This window comes from Podarcis pityusensis, assembly GCF_964106645.2.
Source record: "Podarcis pityusensis genome assembly, chromosome: 2".
Classification (NCBI taxonomy): domain Eukaryota; kingdom Metazoa; phylum Chordata; class Lepidosauria; order Squamata; family Lacertidae; genus Podarcis; species Podarcis pityusensis.
The window spans coordinates 89,512,586-89,531,554 of record NC_138029.1 but is presented as its reverse complement, the minus strand read 5'-3'; the positions used below and the strand labels follow the sequence as shown (position 1 = coordinate 89,531,554).

General features: G+C 43.2%; 1 protein-coding gene across 5 annotated transcripts in view; it reads right to left on the bottom strand.

Annotated features, from left to right (window-relative positions):
- FGD5 (FYVE, RhoGEF and PH domain containing 5) overlaps positions 1–18,969 on the bottom strand; it is a 134,483-nt gene that overhangs the window by 23,298 nt on the left and 92,216 nt on the right. For 4 of the 5 annotated variants that reach the window (XR_013982981.1, XM_080995517.1, XM_080995518.1 and 1 more), the window contains exons 8-12: positions 13,794–13,881; positions 9,591–9,641; positions 8,044–8,102; positions 1,299–1,370; positions 72–140 (exon numbers count right to left, since the gene is read on the bottom strand). Coding sequence is in view for 4 of the 5 variants with exons in the window: in XM_080995517.1 (XP_080851643.1) it covers positions 72–140; positions 1,299–1,370; positions 8,044–8,102; positions 9,591–9,641; positions 13,794–13,881 (339 nt within the window). In the remaining variant the exon portion in view is untranslated. The remainder of the gene's footprint in view (positions 1–71; positions 141–1,298; positions 1,371–8,043; positions 8,103–9,590; positions 9,642–13,793; positions 13,882–18,969) is intronic. The other variant, XM_080995516.1, reaches the window with a different exon arrangement.

The following is an 18,969-nucleotide window of genomic DNA, read 5'->3' as shown; positions in this document are numbered from 1 at the left end:
ATTAGCCTCAGTCACCAAGACCCACTTGTCTGCATGTGTCTGCAGTGTGAAAGAGATTAAAGTATTCTTACCAAGAACAAATGTCGAGGGTGCCTATTTTTCCCACACACTTTCATCAGCGTCCCTTCTTTAAGAAACACCTGAGGAGGAAAACAGAGCCTTCAGTCAGTACCTCCTGCTTTTGAAGATGGGTCTGCAGGTGGCAGCTGGCGCTGAATGTTGCAGCTAGGTTGCTTGTGGGGGGCAAATCAAAACTAGCATATAGCACCTGATTGCAGGATTTGCACTGTCTGCCAGTCTGCTAGGTTCAAGGTTTTGGTGTTGACCTGTAAGGCCCTGTACAGCTCAGGACCAGGTTACTTGAGAGACCACTTTATCCCTGATATAGGTCACTGCGTTCTCCTGCAGAGTTTCTTCTTAAGGTCTCCAAAATATCACAACTCAGTTCCACACTTGGGGTAGGGCTTTCAGTGTCAAAACCCCTGTTCTATGGAGCAGCATTCCTGTTGAGATACAACAGACGTCCACTATCTGGACTTTCCAGAAACAACCGAAGACATTTTTGTTTTGACAAGCTTTCCCAGCTGAATGAAAAGATCTCTGCCTTAGGTGTTTGTCTTGTATTTTCTTTAAACCCATTTTGGGGTGTGTGTGTGTTTTTGGACTGTTTTAAAAAATGAATTTTGCCTGTTTTTATGACATTCATATAAATTGCTTTAAGACTTTTATGTAAATGGTGATTCATAAACAATTTAGTAGGAGTAGGAGTAGTCATTAAGCAGAAGCCTGGGTGAATTCAAAGTGTTTTTTTTATTTTCTGCCTAGAAGTTGAAAATGTTGGGGGCAAGGGAAGCCTCTCCAACAATGGTACTCCATAACTGAGATGCTATGGCTGAAAGGACCTTCTCCCTCAATACTGAAGGAGGCCTTTGGAGAAGGGCGTCAGCAAAAGAGCTTAAAAGCACCAGCAGCTTTTCTCTTTGGGGTGATAACCAATTCTAGCACAGGAAGCAGTCCTTGAGGTGATGGGGCTGGGGGTGTTGCAGGGTGGAGGTGAGGTTGTGCCTGCAAGGATGTGCTGCCAGACCCCATGCTGGTGCGTCTGGGGGGGGGGAAGCATCCTTGCCACCACCATACCCCATCCCAGGCCTGTTCTGCTAAGCTGCAGGGATGTGAGTGTCCTGAGGGCAGCTCAAGACTTACCATATAAGCTGCTAATGATAATAGCTGCTGGGGCCTTGACAGAAGAAAGGATGGCAACTTTATAGTAAGTGGAACCGAACCCAGGTGGAACTCACCCTTCCTGGTCGAAGGAGGTTGCTCTGCCCCTTGACACTGTGCTCTATATGTACCAGCTTCTGCAAATTTTCCTGTGGCAGAGAAAGGACCAAAAACAAACAAGAAAGGTTTAGCTTTTGATTCTTAGAAGGTGATCAAAACATTCCCTTTTAAGTTCAAAATGCACCAAGACCGGGCATTTTGCTACCTGAGGCAGAACAGCAAATGGCACCCTCTTTCCTACAAGTCAAGGTAAATAATTTCCAAACCTCGCCAAGTTATTTGGGCAGTTGAAGCAGGAAATGCCACAAACATCTCTGTCTAGCAGTTATAAAGAAACAAAGACTTAAGTCACAGTTTGCTGCCTTTTCACGACCCCCTAATCATTTTTTCCTGAAGCAGTTGCTTTGCTCTGCCTAGATTTCTACACCTCTACACCTACGCCGGCTCTACCCTAATAACGGGGCCAGTTCTACACCTAGATTTCACCACCGGCTGAGCCAAAGGTTGCCTTCCCATTAGAAAGCATTATTATTGCTGAGGCATTAATCTTCTGAAGTGTGCTAGAAGCAGAATTAACATGGAGGCTCCAGACAGGCACTTCAAAAAAATTCATTTATTTTCAAATATTTCTACCCTGCTCTAACTCCAAAAGAGGTTCCAAAGTGGCCAGCAACTGAGAACCAATAAATTTAAAGCAACATTACAGAGCATTAACAATAGCAGGGATGTGAAAGGCAACTGACAGCTGCACCACTGTTAGTAGTCACTCAACAGGTGTGGCACGGGTGGATTTGAGCAGAGAGTCACTAAACCCTGGAACACCTCAGTATGTTCTTGTGAACCAGCCTTTATACAAGAAGCACTGTATTGGCCAGAAGTTAATGTGATCTAGATCATCTTATGATTATTAATCAAGAGGAAGCAGCATTCCACAAAGGTTCATTGCAACATTAATTAAAAGTTTTATTCCTTTTGGGTGCAGTATGTAGTCTGCAAACTATCCCTTTGAACAGCTTGTCTTAAGTGCCTCCGTTTCCATTTCCAGGGTCACACCTACACTAGACTTTTAAAGCACATGACTTCCCCCAAAGAATTCTGGGTACTGTAGTTTACCCCCTCAGAGCTATAATTTCCAGTATCCTCAACAAACAAACATTCTCAGGATTACCAGGGGGAAGCCATGTGCTTTTAATGTATGGTGCAGCTATGAACTATATGTACAAAGGAGAAGAGAGTTGGTAATTTAAGTTTTTCTACAGAAATTTGTGTATTAAAAAACAACAACACAAAAATAATGGAAGGAAACTGCTAATTGTTTCTCCCACTTCAGAAACAGACATTTCTGCTGTTCAAGGGGAAAGCAATATGCGATTTTGTCACTCAGCTATCCTCACTGGGAAACAGTAAAACCTGCTGAATCTGCAAACAGGAAGTGTTTAATTAAAGACTCAGGAGCCCTTAGAAACCACAACAGAAGTTTGCCTGCCCACAGTAGACAGGATGGAGCGGCATCAGCATTTTATTGGGGGTGGAGATGTACCACAAATCAGGACTGAAAAAGCAAATGCAAACAATACAGAAAATAATGGAATGCAACATCTGCCTTTTCCATAAAAAGGGAACAGAGAATGGTAATTCCAGAGAAAAAGGTTGTTGTGGAAGTAGCCTAAGGCCCCTATATAGGAGTGTTGCCATATTTTTATGGAAGAAGAACTATATCTTAGGAACTGCATCAACAGAAGGTCAACATGTGAAACATTTTCTGGCATTGGGATGCAGTAATGATAAATCAGCTATTCACTCACTGCCTGCCATCACAAAGGCACACAACAACATCAGTATAGTTAACTGTTTTGTCTCCTTCCCTGGATATTTAGTTCTGAAACAGGGGCAAGGGATCTTTATGAGAGAATTTGCTGTCTACAGCATCACCAGACTACCATCCCAAAGTCTGCTTCGGAGACCAGGAGTATAAAATTACTTATATGCAGTCACAATGTTTGCCACGTATCTGTAATGGTGGGAAGTAGTCTAGTCCATTTCAGACCTCCTCTAGGTCATATACGTCACACAATCCAAAGTTCATAGACTTTAAGTGGTTTAGTGCATTACATTTGTTATGAACTGAATTTTAAATAGGATATTTTATACTGGGGTGTTTTGTTTTTTTATTGCAACTTTTCCTGAGCTGCTTTGGGCTGGATTATAAATGCAGTTGCAAAAGAGAGAGAAAGGTAGATAAAAGGGAGTTTTAATTAATTAATTAATTAATTAAATAAATATTACGCAAATTCTTTAAAAAAAACCAAAAAACCCTCAACAACAACCCACCTTTGAATGCCATAGAATTGTTGACAGGATTATTTGTGATGCTTCCCCTTCAGTAGCAATAGATATGTAGCTGTGGTCTTTACAAGCAAGGTTAAGTATTAAGTAAGTAATGAAATCTGGTGTCCTTTGCAGAGATTAGAGAACTCATTAACGGAGTCTGACCCTATTAACGGCCTACCTGCATTGAAGAGCTTGGACACAATCAATGAGTCCTGGCAAGTTGTGTAATCTTCCACAGTATGGTATTTAAAATGAATCTAATGAGACCTTTGTTCCCATTACAGTGACAATGCTGGATGGCACTTCAGTACGAAAGGGATGAGTTTTTAATGAATTGCTCTCATTACATCCACAGCATCGGTGTGTTTGGTCTCCTAACATCTTGGTCTGCACGTCTCCATTGCAGTGATGTTTTCTTGTTCCCATGAAACATTTTAATTGGGCAGATGGTTTGTTGAGGCTGCAAGCCTATATACGCTTACTCCAGTGTTAACTGCTTTTGAGGACACTGGGTCTTATTTCCAACTTAAGACACACAGGATTGAGCTATGAAGGAGACTTGGAAAGGAAAAGAACAGTGCTAGTTAAGTTTTGCCCAGTGCCAATAATTACGGCTGAATTAATTGACTAATTGGTATGATGAATTGATTAATCAAAAATTAAAGGAGTGGACTGAATTTTAATCAGGACCCTGTCTGGGGAAATGGAAGTCCTATTCACAGGTGATGCCATGTCTCGTGATACAATCAATGCTTTTATAAGCATTTTCTTCACAATGCATCTTTTTCAGGGTGGGTATTTAGCTGAGAAAATTTGCTAGCTTCATTAAACAACAGAAAAATATCAATTGAATTGGGGGTAATTATTATTTTAATAGGTTAATTAAACAGCCAGTTAGTAAAAAGCAAGATATATAATTTATTTTAAAAGTCTTTCATTCAACCAAAAGTAATGTTAGGAAGTGAAGCGTCATTCATTTTTATTGCAGTTTTCATTGTTGCTTTGGTATATATTAAATTTTACTTTTGAAAGAGAGCCATACACCTTGATTAGTGACCATAAAGCTTCATAAAGCAGTTTCAGAGTTAGAGGGCAGAAGATAAATAGGTGGGTATGTTTAAGGGGAGACGGCCACTGGTAGACTTAGTTCATCTCTCCACTTCCCCTTTAAGCAGTTTTCATAGAGTTTAATAACAATAATAATCAGTTGGTGGACCGGTGGGTTTCATGGAGGCAGCTGATGAAAGGAAAAGGGATGGCATAGTCACAGACTTCTAGATCATGAGCCTAGTCTTATTCTGAAAGGAATTAGATTTCTGGTCTAACATTTATTTTCAGGAAATGCTTAATACCGATTCAGCTCCTGTGGGCAAAGTTAAGGCTGAGCAGATGCAAAAAGAGTGAGACCCTTGGCTTTTCAGGATTTTGTATCTTCAGCTCTTTAGAAGGTTGCCAGCTTTTCTGTTGTCCTCCCTCTTGGGCCTTGCACAGCAGTCGGATGTGCAAAAATTAAACATTCCCCCCAGCACTTCTATCACTATGCCAGGGGAAATTTCACCTTCAAAATTTATGTGTGCCAACCTTCAGAGAAAGGCACAGGAGCCGAGCCAGAAAGATGGCGGTGAGGAGGAAGAGGTAATCCCGCTTGCAGGTGGTAATGTACGCAGCCCCGCCAAATACATTTTCTTCCTCTTTAATGAAGTGGAAATGGCAGTGTGCAAATGTCTACAGACTTCGCAGTGCAAAGACCCATCTGTTTTTTGTCCACAAGGAAAACTGTTGCTGAAACCTGGGCAGTAAAACAGACCATGAAAATGTTGGCCGTGCTCAGTCTTGGCACATGTTTCAGAGACATGGATTTTAAATCCCACAATCGGAGATTCCCAGCTGTGTGGAAGTGAGGGACATTCTTGGCCGTATTTTAAGCAGCTGCTTTGACTATCCGTCTTGACAAAGCACATGGCTTCCTTTTTTTAAATATATTTTTTAAAAAGTGGAAGCTTAGTTTCCTCTTCACAGGCACACAGCAATCCTGAATTTCTGTAAAGAGAAGGTGGGCTGCATCTGACCAGACGGAAGCTGTCGGGTGGATCTGGCTCACAGACACTTGGCAGGCTACCCTCCCCAGACGCTTCCGCCTTTCAAAAGCATAACAAGATTCCTTGCACAATCCCCCAGCAGCATATAAGAGCAGGTGAATTAGTATAACAGTCCCCACCATGTGGTTCCACGGAAGTGTCGGAAGTCCATGAATTTCCTACCTAAAAGCCATAGTTGTGAAGTGAATTTGTTTCTTTGGTGGTCATCTACTGTAGGGTTTGAAAAGCATGCAAGTCTCAGGGCACCTGTCCACAGGCTCTTGTAAGAGTTGCCTCTATATCTTAAAGGTAAAGGTAAAGGGACCCATGACCATTAGGTCCAGTCGTGACCGACTCTGGGGTTGCGGCACTCATCTCGCTTTATTGGCCGAGGGAGCCGGCGTACAGCTTCTGGGTCATGTGGCCAGCATGACTAAGCCACTTCTGGCGAACCAGAGCAGCGCACGGAAACGCCGTTTACCTTCCTACCGGAGCGGTACCTATTTATCTACTTGCACTGGCATGCTTTCGAACTGCTAGGTTGGCAGGAGCAGGGACCGAGCAACGGGAGCTCACCCCGTGGCAGGGATTCAAACCACTGACCTTCTGATCGGCAAGTCCTAGGCTCTGTGGTTTAACCCACAGCGCCACCCGCGTCCTACCCTCTATATCTTACGATGCAAGAAATGTCAGTATTTTCATCCCTCCCATTGCAAGGATCACCTGATCATGTTGTTTTACTTTCATACTGTGATAAAGGAGGGGGCAGAAGCTACTCTTCAAGACTTCTGTCTCTAGTACTGTTGCACTTTTTTTCTTTGATCTGTCTTGTGACAGGATGGCTGCATGAGAGCTGCTCCTCTCATACATGTTTGTTATGTTCTTTTATTTGTTTAATTAGTAGAAATAAATTAGGCATGCTGCAAAACCTCCACAGCTTTGCTTCCTTTTTCTCTGCATTTGGGTGCTAACAAGAGCAGATGTGAGTCCACAGCACCAGGACCGATTCCTTGGAATGCTGTGTTGGTGTTCCTGCGTTCCTGTGATCAGAAGGTCAGAGAAGCTGCTCTCATCACCCAGCCCATGCAGGCGCTGAAGACGTGGGCTGAACATGGGTGTATGGAAAAGAAAATGTGTGCTGCAATGTTGCAACCGTAGATCAGTTTTCTTGATACAGCAAACTTTAATAGGAACACAGGCTGGTGCTGACACCAAGTGAGACCATTGGTCGATGTAGCTCAGGACGGTCCCACACTGACTTGCAAAGACTTCCTAGGGTTTCACATTTCCAGCCCAACTGAAGATGCATGGGATTGAACCTGGGACCTTCTGTGTGCAAAACAGATGCTCTACTGTGGGTGTTGTTTCTTTTTGGTCCCAACATTGACTTCCATTTGCTGCCTGGTAGAAACACCCCTGGAGCTCTGTTTGCTAGAACAGGTGGGGGAAGGAAGTGGCACAAGGGAAAGAAAAACTGCTACATTATGGAATTAAAAGTTCTGATGTAGGTTTCCAGGTTGAACTCTATTTGTGTGGGAGCCAAACTAGACGTGACACAGCAGATCAATTGTTAGATCTCTGGAAATGTTTCAAAAGCAGCTGCCACAGAGAATTTGATACCCTGATGTTGGAAGTGTTTAACCCGAATTTGCATAGCTATTTTGTCTATTTATAAGCCATCCCCATACTACGTCAAACCACCTAGCTCAGGCATAGTTATATTTTGTTTTAACACCGGAATGTTTCATCGTTGCTTTACAGCACAGTCATACACATGTTTACCCAGAAGTAAGCTTGCAACACTAACCCCACTTAAAGTAAAGGTAAAGGGACCCCTGACTATTAGGTCCAGTCGACTCTGGGGTTGCAGCGCTCATCTCGCTTTATTGGCCGAGGGAGCCGGGGTACAGCTTCCAGGTCATGTGGCCAGCAGGACTAAGCTGCTTCTGGCGAACCAGAGCAGCGCACGGAAACGCCGTTTACCTTCCCGCCGGAGTGGTACCTATTTATCTACTTGCACTTTGACGTGCTTTCGAACTGCTAGGTTGGCAGGAGCAGGGACCGAGCAACAAGAGCTCACCCTGTCGCAGGGATTCGAACCACCGACCTTCTGATTGGCAAGTCCTAGGCTCTGTGGTTTAACCCACAGTGCCACCCGTGTCCCCTAACCCCACTTACCAGGGAGTAAACCCCACTGAATTCAATAGGACTTGCTTCTGCGTGGGCATTGGGGAGCTACCCTGTGCGGTAAGTTTTACACTTTAATATTTATTTCTGACAGATAATTAAAAATAAATGTTGATATATCTGAACTGGTAGCACTTAGAAGGCATCAGGGCAAGGTGGAACTCACCCCTTGCTGCATGCTGTCATTGGCTCGGTCCGCAACTTCGGAGACTATGAGCAAGGCAGCTGCGGTGGAAGAAAGCAGAACACGTTAATTGAGGTTCAGAAAAGAAAAGATGCGCAGATTTTTAGGAGGAAGAATATATATCCTTCTTAGGTATGGAGTCTCGCTAAGGCCAAAATAATTTGTACTGCCTAGGAATTAATGCTGTTCAAGAAATACGTTCAAATTTCTGTTCAACCATTACTTTGGTCTGGGAGCCTTAGACAAGTTGCTACAGCTCAGCCTCACTTCTACAAAATGAAAGCAACATTCCTATTGAACAGGGGGCTATTGAACACTTGTCTCAGTTACAGTTATTGCAAATATACATTATATGTAAGGTAAAGGTAAAGGGCCCCTGGATGGTTAAGTCCAGTCAAAGGTGACTATGGGATCTTGCTTTTCAGGCCAAGGGAGCTGGCATTTGTCCACAGACAGCTTTCCGGGTCATGTGGCCAGCATGACTAAACTGCTTCTGGTGCAACAGGACACCGTGACGGAAACCAGAGCGCCCACAACGCCATTTACCTTCCTGCGGCAGCAGTACCTATTTGTCTACTTGCACTGATGTGCTTTCGAACTGCTAGGTTGGCAGAAACTGGTGTCGATACACTGGATAAATTTACTTGAATAAATGTGATTCAGTGAACAAATGCAATGGTAGAGTTCAGACTTTGGTGGTGTTCTTTTTTTTTTTAAAAAAAATATATTTTAAGCAGAATATTATGTTTGCCTCTGTTCAAACAGCGCATTTTGGAACCCTCTAGGTTTTGGATCTGGCCACAATCTGGCATATGTAACTGGCTATACTTTGCACAAATCCAGAAGACAAAACATATACACTTTGGTTGCAAGGCATTAAGAATGCTTCAAATGAGAACACTGCACAGTAAAGTCCCTTTCCTGGATTCAGTTTTCCATATAAATCAAACTGCGTAGTAACAACCAGTTCTTGACCATGAACATAAAACCAACTGCTTTTCAAAGTCGCTTTGAAAAGTCGCATTGAGTTGCCTGCAGCAAGAAAAAGCGACTAATAAATTTAACAAATAATAATAAATTATTACGAGGGCCATTTGCAATGCAAGCCTATACACGTCTACAGACAAACAAGCCCCATTAAGTACATTGGGACTTATTCACAATTAAGTGTATATAGGGTGGCTGCCTGACAATTCAAAGTGTTGTCACTACTCACGATCAAAGTTTCAGATAGTAAAATTATTTCATGTTAAGTAGTTGGTCATCACATACATTGTTCATTCTAAATATCTAATATGGCCTATTTTGAGATCACAAGGAACTTAAAAATCAGAGAACAGTACATGTTTTGATGAGTGAGTGGCCCCAAATGACATGAACAAGAGAGGTAATTTATCTTAAAATCAAGCTGAGATCTGAGTACAGTGATGTTGTTTGTTCAGAGACTTCTTTCTGAACAAGTAGAGACACTAGCTATTTATTAGGCAAAATAAATAGTTATTATTATCATTTTTAAAATTCTGAATTACCTTGTGTTTCTTCATACTCAGCAGAATCAGGACAAAGGTTATTCAAGTAATCTGTGGGGAATAAGATATAAAGCAGGTAGTAAGTCTCAAATAAATTCCTTTTGATCCACTCTAAACACTAAATCTAGGTGGGTTTTCAGCCCAGATCTCAGACTGGTGGAACGGATTCTGTCGCACTGAAGGCAGCCAGCCTCAGGCTGCAGTCCATTGCACATTAACCTGAGACTAAGCCTAAGGAACATAGTGGGATCTACCTCCGAGTTAACATACACAGGATTGTAAACCACACTGAACCTAAGGTTTAAGAACAGGTTTGCAGCTTAGGAGTGTTCTGGGAACATAAGAAGAGCCTGTTGGGTCAGGCTAATGGTCCATCCAATCCAGCAACCTGTTCTCACAGTAGCAACCAAGATGCCCATGGGAAACCTCAAGCAGGATCCAAGCATATGAGTGCTCTCCCCTTCTGTTGTTTCCAGTAACTAGTCTTCAGAAGTTGTAGAGGCACAACATAGCCTTCATAGCCAGTAACCATTGGCGGCCTTCTCCATTAATTCCTCCAATCCTCTTTGAAAGCCGTCCAACTCAGTGACCACTATGGCCTCCTATCCCATATTTCAACCACTCGTAGACCTCAGTTTTCTGTTCCCAGGCAAAATGCTATCAAAGAGGGGGTCTGGCAGATTTCCCTAGGCAGAGAAGTTCTGCATCCTATGTCCCATAACAAAGATGGCCGCATTGCACTTCAGAAAGCAGCAGGAAAATACAAAAAGGATTCTTCAGCTGATCTATGTGGATGGACAGGATCACATGGGATGAGACACTCTTTTAAGTAGTGGAGAAACAGAATGCATGAGGACATGCATCATTTCCCTGTACATAAGAACGTTGGAAGTTTCAGTTCATTCAAGAAGATGCCAGTGCTAGGGTAAGAGTCAAAAGAATGGGATTTTTAATTGCAAAATTCCAAACTGCCTAAGATAATGGAACAATTTCCCCCGCTGACGCTCCCCCCGCCCAGATTAATTATATTCTAGTTTAGTTAGAGTGGATACTCCTATGAAGGATTAAAAATAGATAAACACAAACTTATTCCAAACTGAGAAATTATGTTTAACTGAGTAAAGCAATATTTAATTCTTGACTGCATATGACTTGATACAGATTACAACTGCGCTGAATTAATGAATAGGAGTTGCGTTACTGATAGAAGTTTATACAAGAAGATGAGGGAATCTGTTATTTCTGGATCTCCCTGGACTAAGGGAAGAGCTGTTGCAATCACCTGCAATATCTTTGCAATATCTGTGTAGGCTATACGCAAAAGCTGTCGCTGGGGACTTGAGGCACTGCTTATCCCTGCCGGATGAATCATTGTGGTCTACAGTAATTTTTCCCAAATGTGTATGGGAAGGCAGAAGCACTGCAGCTGTAGTGCTTTGGCTGGTCCTCCTAAGTGTATCCTGCAATGAATTTTATTACTCTTGTTTGGTAATACAAATGAGAGCAACAAGGCTGGAATGATGGGCCCCTGTCAGGAGGAGATGCAACGGTCCTTTAAATGGGGGAAAGGGGTCCTCTGAGCCCTTTTCAGCAAACAAACATTCATCTCCCTACTTGGAAAAAGAGAATTAAGGCAAGAGAATGTGGCTGCAAGCCACTAGCCAGTTACACATGCTTAAAGTAAATGGGGCATAAAGATCAATAGCAGATTGTACAGATGAGGAAGGTGTGGATCCAAACAACTGCAGAGTTCAAGACAGTTGCTTGACAGGAGCAAGGGCAGCAGGCTGGATCCAGAGTCACAGAAGGAACTGCAATCCAGCTGAGGTTCCCACCGGAAGAAGGATGGGAGGCAATTTTTGTCTCCTTTTCCCTGCAGTCCCCATACCATCTTGAGGATCTCAAAGCACTCTTGAGCAGCTTTTCAGAGAGCAGAGAGAGCTACAGGGGAAAGGAGCAAGCAGCAAATACCAGCCACCTCTCCCTCCAGCAGTACAGTTCCATGAGTGGTTCTAAGTCAATGATTTTTGAGGTCATTGTTATGTTCTCTGGAAAGTTGACCAGGGAAAAACCAACGAACAGTAAAGGTCTTCCCACTTACAGAGCACATGCATTTCTGTGCTTCTTGCCACCTGAAAACCTTTCCCCTCCCTTTTCCTAGCAAATGAAATTGACAGAAAACTTCTCATTGTAGTTGAATTAAAGTTGGACAGGGCAACGTAACATTGAACTAGTCCCCAAAGAATGATCCCTTTTTTTAGATCAGTGCAGATAGAGGAAAACCTTGTTAACACGCAGTGTCAGACCTGTCCACGTAAGCTGTACTGGTGGTCAGATCAGGAAGACATCTTATAGTATCTGGTAGCTAATGGGAGTGTGACATTCACAGGGCTTGTTATACAGCAGGCAAGGTGTTTACAGGCATGCTATATGCCAGGGGCGGCTAGCCAGTGGCTCTCGTTGGACCCTATTTCCCATCAGTCCTAGCCAGTACAGGCACTGACCTAGAATGATGAGAGTTCTGGTCCAGCAACCTTTGGAGGGTCACAGGTTAACCACGCCTGCTATATGTGAATACACCAAACTCATCTCACTACTACTACTACTATTACTAATTTTATTATTTATACCCCGCCCATCTGGCTGGGTTTCCTCAGCCACTCTGGCTGGCTTACAACATAATTTTACAGCAAACAAATCTGTTTAATGTACTAAACAGATGCATGGACCTATTAAGATAGTTGTAGTGAACTAACGCCCCCTTGCTTAGCATCTGTGGAGGAAACCAAATCACCCAGCAAAATCACTCATTGGCATCTGGTAGTCACTTGTGCTGCTGTTCTTGCAAAAACAAAAAAACCCCACAAAAAACAGGAACCACTGGGAAGACGGCATTTCTTTGGACTTATGATCAATGTTCTTGGACCAAGATGAAAGTACTTCTAATCAGTGCTGTGAAGTTCTCTTCGGGAAGTTCCCTTTGTTCTAGTCCATTGATTTCAGTTCTTTCTAATATGTTCTGAAGCTTTTTTTACCACTTGCTGAATATGGGTGGGATTTCTTCCCATTGCCTGCCCCCTGCAAACTTCATTGCATGCCACTCTCCACCAAAAGACATGGGCCACCCCCGCCACCCCGGTTGCTTGCCCATCTTTATGCCTGAAATGTTCCATAGCTGGAATTCCTGTGGACTCATCTAGCATGTTATGTCATCTTGCTGGTGCTTTGCTTTGGGATGAGGTTGCTTTCGACCCAGCCTGCCAGGCTTTTCACTTTTCTACTCTTTTCTGCTCTCCTGATGGCTTCCAGGCTTCCAGCAGTGATAATGAAGGTGACATTTGGCAGGCAGAAACATTGGGGTTACAAATACAGCTTGACACAAAACAAGGGATGCTGAACATTCATGGGGAGGAGTGGGAGCATAGGATCAGGCCTTGTTCCTGACATACATGTGTTCAGTAGACTTTGGGAACAGATCCTGTGCATAAGCAAGTGGCTTCTGATCATGTATACAGAGCCTAGCCCATGTGCACAAGTTCTGTTCTCAGCGTCCATTGGGTATGAGATCAGCTACCACACTCTGTTTCCTTCCAATGCATGTTGGCTGCCCCTAGATTTGTCTGAGAAGGAAGGGATATAGAGTTTAATACAGTATTTTCTGATTGGCATAAACTCTACAGCATCTCAGATGCAGGACTTTCCTCACACTTCTGCAACCCAAGGCCTTTTAAAGTGGAGAAGACAATAATCTTACGTGTTGGAAAGTATGTTCTCTGCCATAGAGCTACAGATTCTCCACTCCATTTTTCAGTGGAGTTGCTGTCACTGAGAGAAATCCACGATAACATTGAAAACAAAAGGTTGAAATGTTTAAGTCAAGTGTGCTATGAGTCACAAGAGTTACTGGGATTCCCTCAGAGTGTATGGGATTCCTGCTCTAATTCATTCTGCCTCTGCCTCTTCAGATTCATTAGTATTGGTCTGTCAATGCTTTGTGGAAAATCCAAATTGTTATTTGCACTGACTGAGCGCTTAAAAAGCGGTTCTCCCCGGAGGAAAACAGTGGGACGAGAGGATGTGCGGATAAGCTCTAGCTTGGCTTTCAATGGTGATAATGCCTGAGGATGACTATAAGCTAAGAACAAACCAGGCAAAAGGAGGAGCCTCCTATCATGGGAGTGGCATGTTTTATATCTTGCTTACCTGTGAGGAGCACATGGTACTGGAATATGCGCTGCACCACTTTCAAGAGCTGATGTTTCACATTCAAGGGACTGCCACCACGAAACTGCTGTCCTCAAGAGAAGGAAAATAAGAAGGGTGAAGGTCAGAGCTCAGACATCCACAATCAGAAAATAACCAGTCATCCATCCAGGTTTACATGACTGGCAAGAGAGACATTTAAAGCACTGTCAGAGAGAAGATGTGCCCAGGTAGTCTCCAGGAGCTGACCTTTTGTCCACAATGTTTCAAAATGAAACTAAAACCCAATATTAAATTTTCATGATTATTTATATTTTGGTCGATAGTCAAAATAGACTTCAGAATTCAGACTCCATGCGACTACAGATTTCAAGTGACCCTTGTATATTTTTGTGGCTACAGCTGGTTGACTGGAGCCAGCTGGAGGGTTCCTGCCACAAGCAGCTTGATATTTATAATGCATGAGTATCTCAAGGCTAATATAAAATCCAAGAACTTTCCCAGAAGAAGTTGACATTAGTGCTGTGCACAATCCACAGGGCAAGTGTCTCTTCACTTGGGCTAAAAGGTCGTGAGTATACAGTGGGGGCCTGACATGAGCTCAGTAGCTGATCATAGGGCTAGCAGAGAAAATAGATGTGCCTTCATGACTATTTGACACATCTGGCGAGATATGGCCCATTGACCTCAACACTGTTCTTCTCTATTGTGGCATGCTCACAAATGGTATTAAAAAGTGAAAGGATCACTTTCCTTTGGAAAAGCAGGCGGGGATTACCGAGGTAAACACTGAGCAGGAAGCAGGCTGTTCTTTTCCTTTTAATACAGAATTTCTGGCAGAAGTTTTAAGACGTATTAGCAAATGAAAATTGTTTCATTTCCCTCAAAAAGCAGCTCTGAATATAACCAACTGCATGAAAAAGTATACACAGTCTTGGCTGGGGGGAAAACTAGGCTTGCCATCGCATGGTTCAAATAGTAGAAAGTATTTTGTCACAGAGATGAGTCAAAGTGAGGGGAGTTGTGTAAGTTATCACTAGCAAAGACTCAAAACTGATGTCAAATGCCATATTTGAATTATCTTATTGTCTCGGGGGGGGGGATCTGCTCCTAATTTTTCTAATGTAATTTATCTTCTTTTTTGTAAACTATTTTGAAAATGTTTTTTGTAGAAAAAGAAACAAATAATACATCGGAAAGCAGCGACATGCTCAAGAGCTCTACATATGGGCAGATTCATATAGGAGGAGATGGTCCCACAAGTAGCTTGGTCCCAAGCAATCCACAGCTATGAAGTGAACAACGAGCAACTTGAATTGCACTCAGAGCTGAACCAACAGTTAGTGCAGCAGGTACAATAATGGGGTCACATGATTCTGCAGGTTTCCAGCAGCCTGTTACAGTTGCCCAATCATTGATGTAACACATGCATCTATCACTCATGGTAATATATGAGGGGGTTTTTCTGTGAGGGCAGCACTCACTGCTCCAAGAGCTTGGATTAGCTCTCTCTCTGTGTACTTAGGTTCCACCAGCAGTTGAATCGTTTTTCAACAAGCCTTTGATCCCTGCCGCTGCTTAAATTATTAGATGTTTGTTCTGGCTCTCTGGATTGTTTTTCTACATTTAATTTTGGTCATGTGTTTATTATCTTAGGATTGAGTTTGTGTGTTTTTGGATCCTCAGTGTTCTTTAATTGTACTTGTCTCGCTACGTTGTGGGTTGTTTTGTAAAGTCTCATGCCTTGAAAACGGAATGGAAATATCTCGACAGGGAAACAAACAAGTAACGTAGAAATAAGCATCTTGTTACTGCAACTCCTCCTCCTCCTGTTTCCAAGTCTGAGAACAAACTTCAGCCAAAAGTTAACAAGGGTCACCTGGCATGGATGAACTATGAAACAGGTTGCGACAATCCAGGCTGCCTTGGCCGGCCCTGGAGCCATTAAAAATGAATAGCCATGTCTCTGATGGGACGTCGTTGCCACAACTTACTGTCTCATCCATTTGCTACTTTCCACCTAAGTTTCCATAGCAGCTTCAACAAAGAATACAAAGGAGAAACCCAGGGAGTTTGCATTAGGAACCTTCAAAAGCCGCCTTATACAGAAATGAGACCATTGATTCATCTGAAGGAGCATCTCCACCCCCATCATTCTGCCCGGACGCTGAGGTCCAGCGCAGAGGGCCTTCTGGCAATTCCCTCACTGCGAGAAGCAACGTTAAAGGAAACAAAGCAGAGGGCCTTCTCGGTAGTGGCACCCTCCCTGTGGAATGCCCTCCCATCAGATGTCAAGGAAATAAGCAACTATCTTACTTTTAAAAGACATCTGAAGGCAGCCCTGTTTAGGCAAGTTTTTAATGACTGAGGTTTTAACGTATTTTTAATCTCTTGGAAGCCACCCAGAGTGACTGGGGAAACCCAGCCAGATGGGCGGGGTATAAGTAATAAAGTAATAAATTATTATTATTATTATTAAACTCAGTACTGTCTATAGTAAATGGCAGTGGCTCGCCAAAACTTCAGGCAGGACTTTGTCTCAGTCCTACCTGGAGATGCTGGGGATTGAAGCCGGGACATTCTGCATGCATAGCAGATGCTCCACCACTGAGCTGCAGTCCTTCCCTGAGATTTCCACCTGCTGCTGCTTTCTTGTCATGGATTTGCGGTGAAAGGGGAAGCGGCGTCTGTTCAGTTTCTGATCCTCACCATCATCATGCAGTGATGGCCGCTTCAACACAGCTGTCTATTGTCCACTCAGTGCTGTTCATGCATGGAGGATCTTCTCAGCATCCACACAATGCTGTCCTCATCAAAATGTCACTCCATATTTCCCCCCACCTCATTTCATCCAGATTTGCAAGCTTTGCAGATTTCTCCCCCCTCCCAGTCAAATTTTCAGTGGAAATGGCAAATACGGGGGGAAATGGGGGTGTCATTTTGATGATGGTGTGGACACTGTGCAAAACTTCCATGCATGAGCATCCCCAAGTCCCCCATAAACCTGCCATATGGAGGCACCCTAATTACTAAAGACGCTGTAGGCAACCCTTTTTACTGACCAAGCCTATGGCACGCCCATATTCAAACATTTCCAACTTCATACACACACAAATATCTGAACAGGTCAGGATCAGTTTCAAAAGTGGTACAGTGGTACCTCTGGTTACGAACTTAATTTGTTCTGGAGGTCCGTTCTGAACCTGAAACTGTTCTTAACCTGAGGTACCACTTTAGCTAATGGGGGCCTCCTGCTGCCGCCACACTGCCATTTCTGTTCTCATCCTGGGGCAAAGTTCTTAACCAGAGGTACTACTTCTGGGTTAGCAGAGTCTGTAACCCAAAGTGTTTGTAACCTGAGGTGTTTGTAACCCGAGGTACCACTGTACAGGAGAGATTTGCCTTTCTTCCATCACCATCCCTTTAAATGAAGTTATTGAGTGTTATTCCTATTTGGATACTATTGTGAGTGGGGAGAAGATCAAGGATACAAAAATGCGAAGCAAAACCCAAACCCACAGGAAGCTTCTGAGTTCAGATTTACGACTCCAATAAAAATCCCATTAACTCCAATTGTAGCGGAACTGAGGGGCAACACACCAAGCTGAGATAAAAGCATTAACACGGCAACTTTTATCCCTTACTTAATAGTAGGGTCTGTGACGTTCCTGTGAAATACATTCTGACCCTGCTTCCTGGGGCATTGCGAGGGAGATGGGGAAAGGGCAGAGTAAGAACCATTGATCTGAAACACACCAAAGGCATCTTCAGAAGAGCTGTACTGATTTATGTGCCAGACAAGAAGAGCAGGATTAAGGCAAGACTCTGCATTAGTCCCAAGGGAATAGAGCACATTCAACTGCCAAGCATAAACTCAAAGAGAGTCGGGACCTTTCTGGATATAGGGTCAGGCACTAATTTACCTCTGAATTGGTGAATTGGGAGGACAGTTTAGGCATACATATGAGAATTAGGCAAGGAAGAATCTGAGAGTGTATTACTGGGACTAAGATCAAATCCCTCCCCATCCCCGCTAATGTATGTGGTGAAAATTGGTGGGTTGATCCAAGAAACAGTTAAATCTTCCTTTTTTATTTTTACCTTTTTCCTATTTTTCCATTGCTGCCTATGGGGACATTAAAAATTGAACTTTTTTTAAAGAGAAAGAGAGAGAGAGAGAGAGAGAGAGAGAGAGAGAGAGAGAGCCCTCACACTTAGTGAGGAAAATGGCTGCTGCTAAAAAAAATATGGCTGCTGCTATCTTTTTGTGGTGGTAGCCATTTTCCTCCCACAGTGCCCCAGAATGCTGCTGCATCTAGGGTATTCTGAGGCCAGAAAATGGCAGTGGATTGGTTGCTGAAGGAAATGTGTTACAAGAAAAGGAAGAACAAAAACAAAGACCCTACTACTAAAGGAGAGCAGCTCCTTGAATTTGGCCCCTATTGAGGGTCAAAATTTGCACCTGCTACCAGCATTAGGGTTGCCAAAATGATAATTACATCAATCCTGATCTAAGCTCTGGTATCTACACTACAAATTTATACAGGCTTTATACCCTTCTAACCATTATGGTTTCCACCAAAAAATCCTTTGGATTTTAGTTAGTGAAGGGCGGAGACAGAGAGCCATGCACCTGTCAGTCAGCTAATGTCATATGATTTAAATCACATCAGGTGATTTAAACTTCTGGGAAGAACTCTATATATGCTCCCGATGTGTCCTTTGTAAGTCTCCCTTGAATGCAGCCACAGCTGTAAAGGAAGATTGATTCCTCAAATTGAAATTTGCACCATATGACACTAGATGATGGACATGGTGAGCCAAACCATGTCCTAGGCCAAATGGGGAGGCCTGGGAGCCCCAATGAGGCCCATGGGTCAGACGTTCCCCACTGCTGGTGAACGGACTGACAATTCTCTGTTACAGTCAAGGCAGACAGATTTAGTGGGATGGAAGTGTTTTGGAACACATATTCTCTGCCCTGCAAATATTACCTTAGAAAATGTGTTTACAAATAAGAATCTATGTCTAGAAGGCTTTCAGATGAACCAACCCCATATGTTGTTGTAAGTGTAGAATCCCATAGTCTTCTCACAGTCAATGAATATGCAGCCCCTGAAGGAGCAGAGCTAAGCCAGGTGCTGTTAGCACATCTAAACCTCCTTCCTGTCTTTAT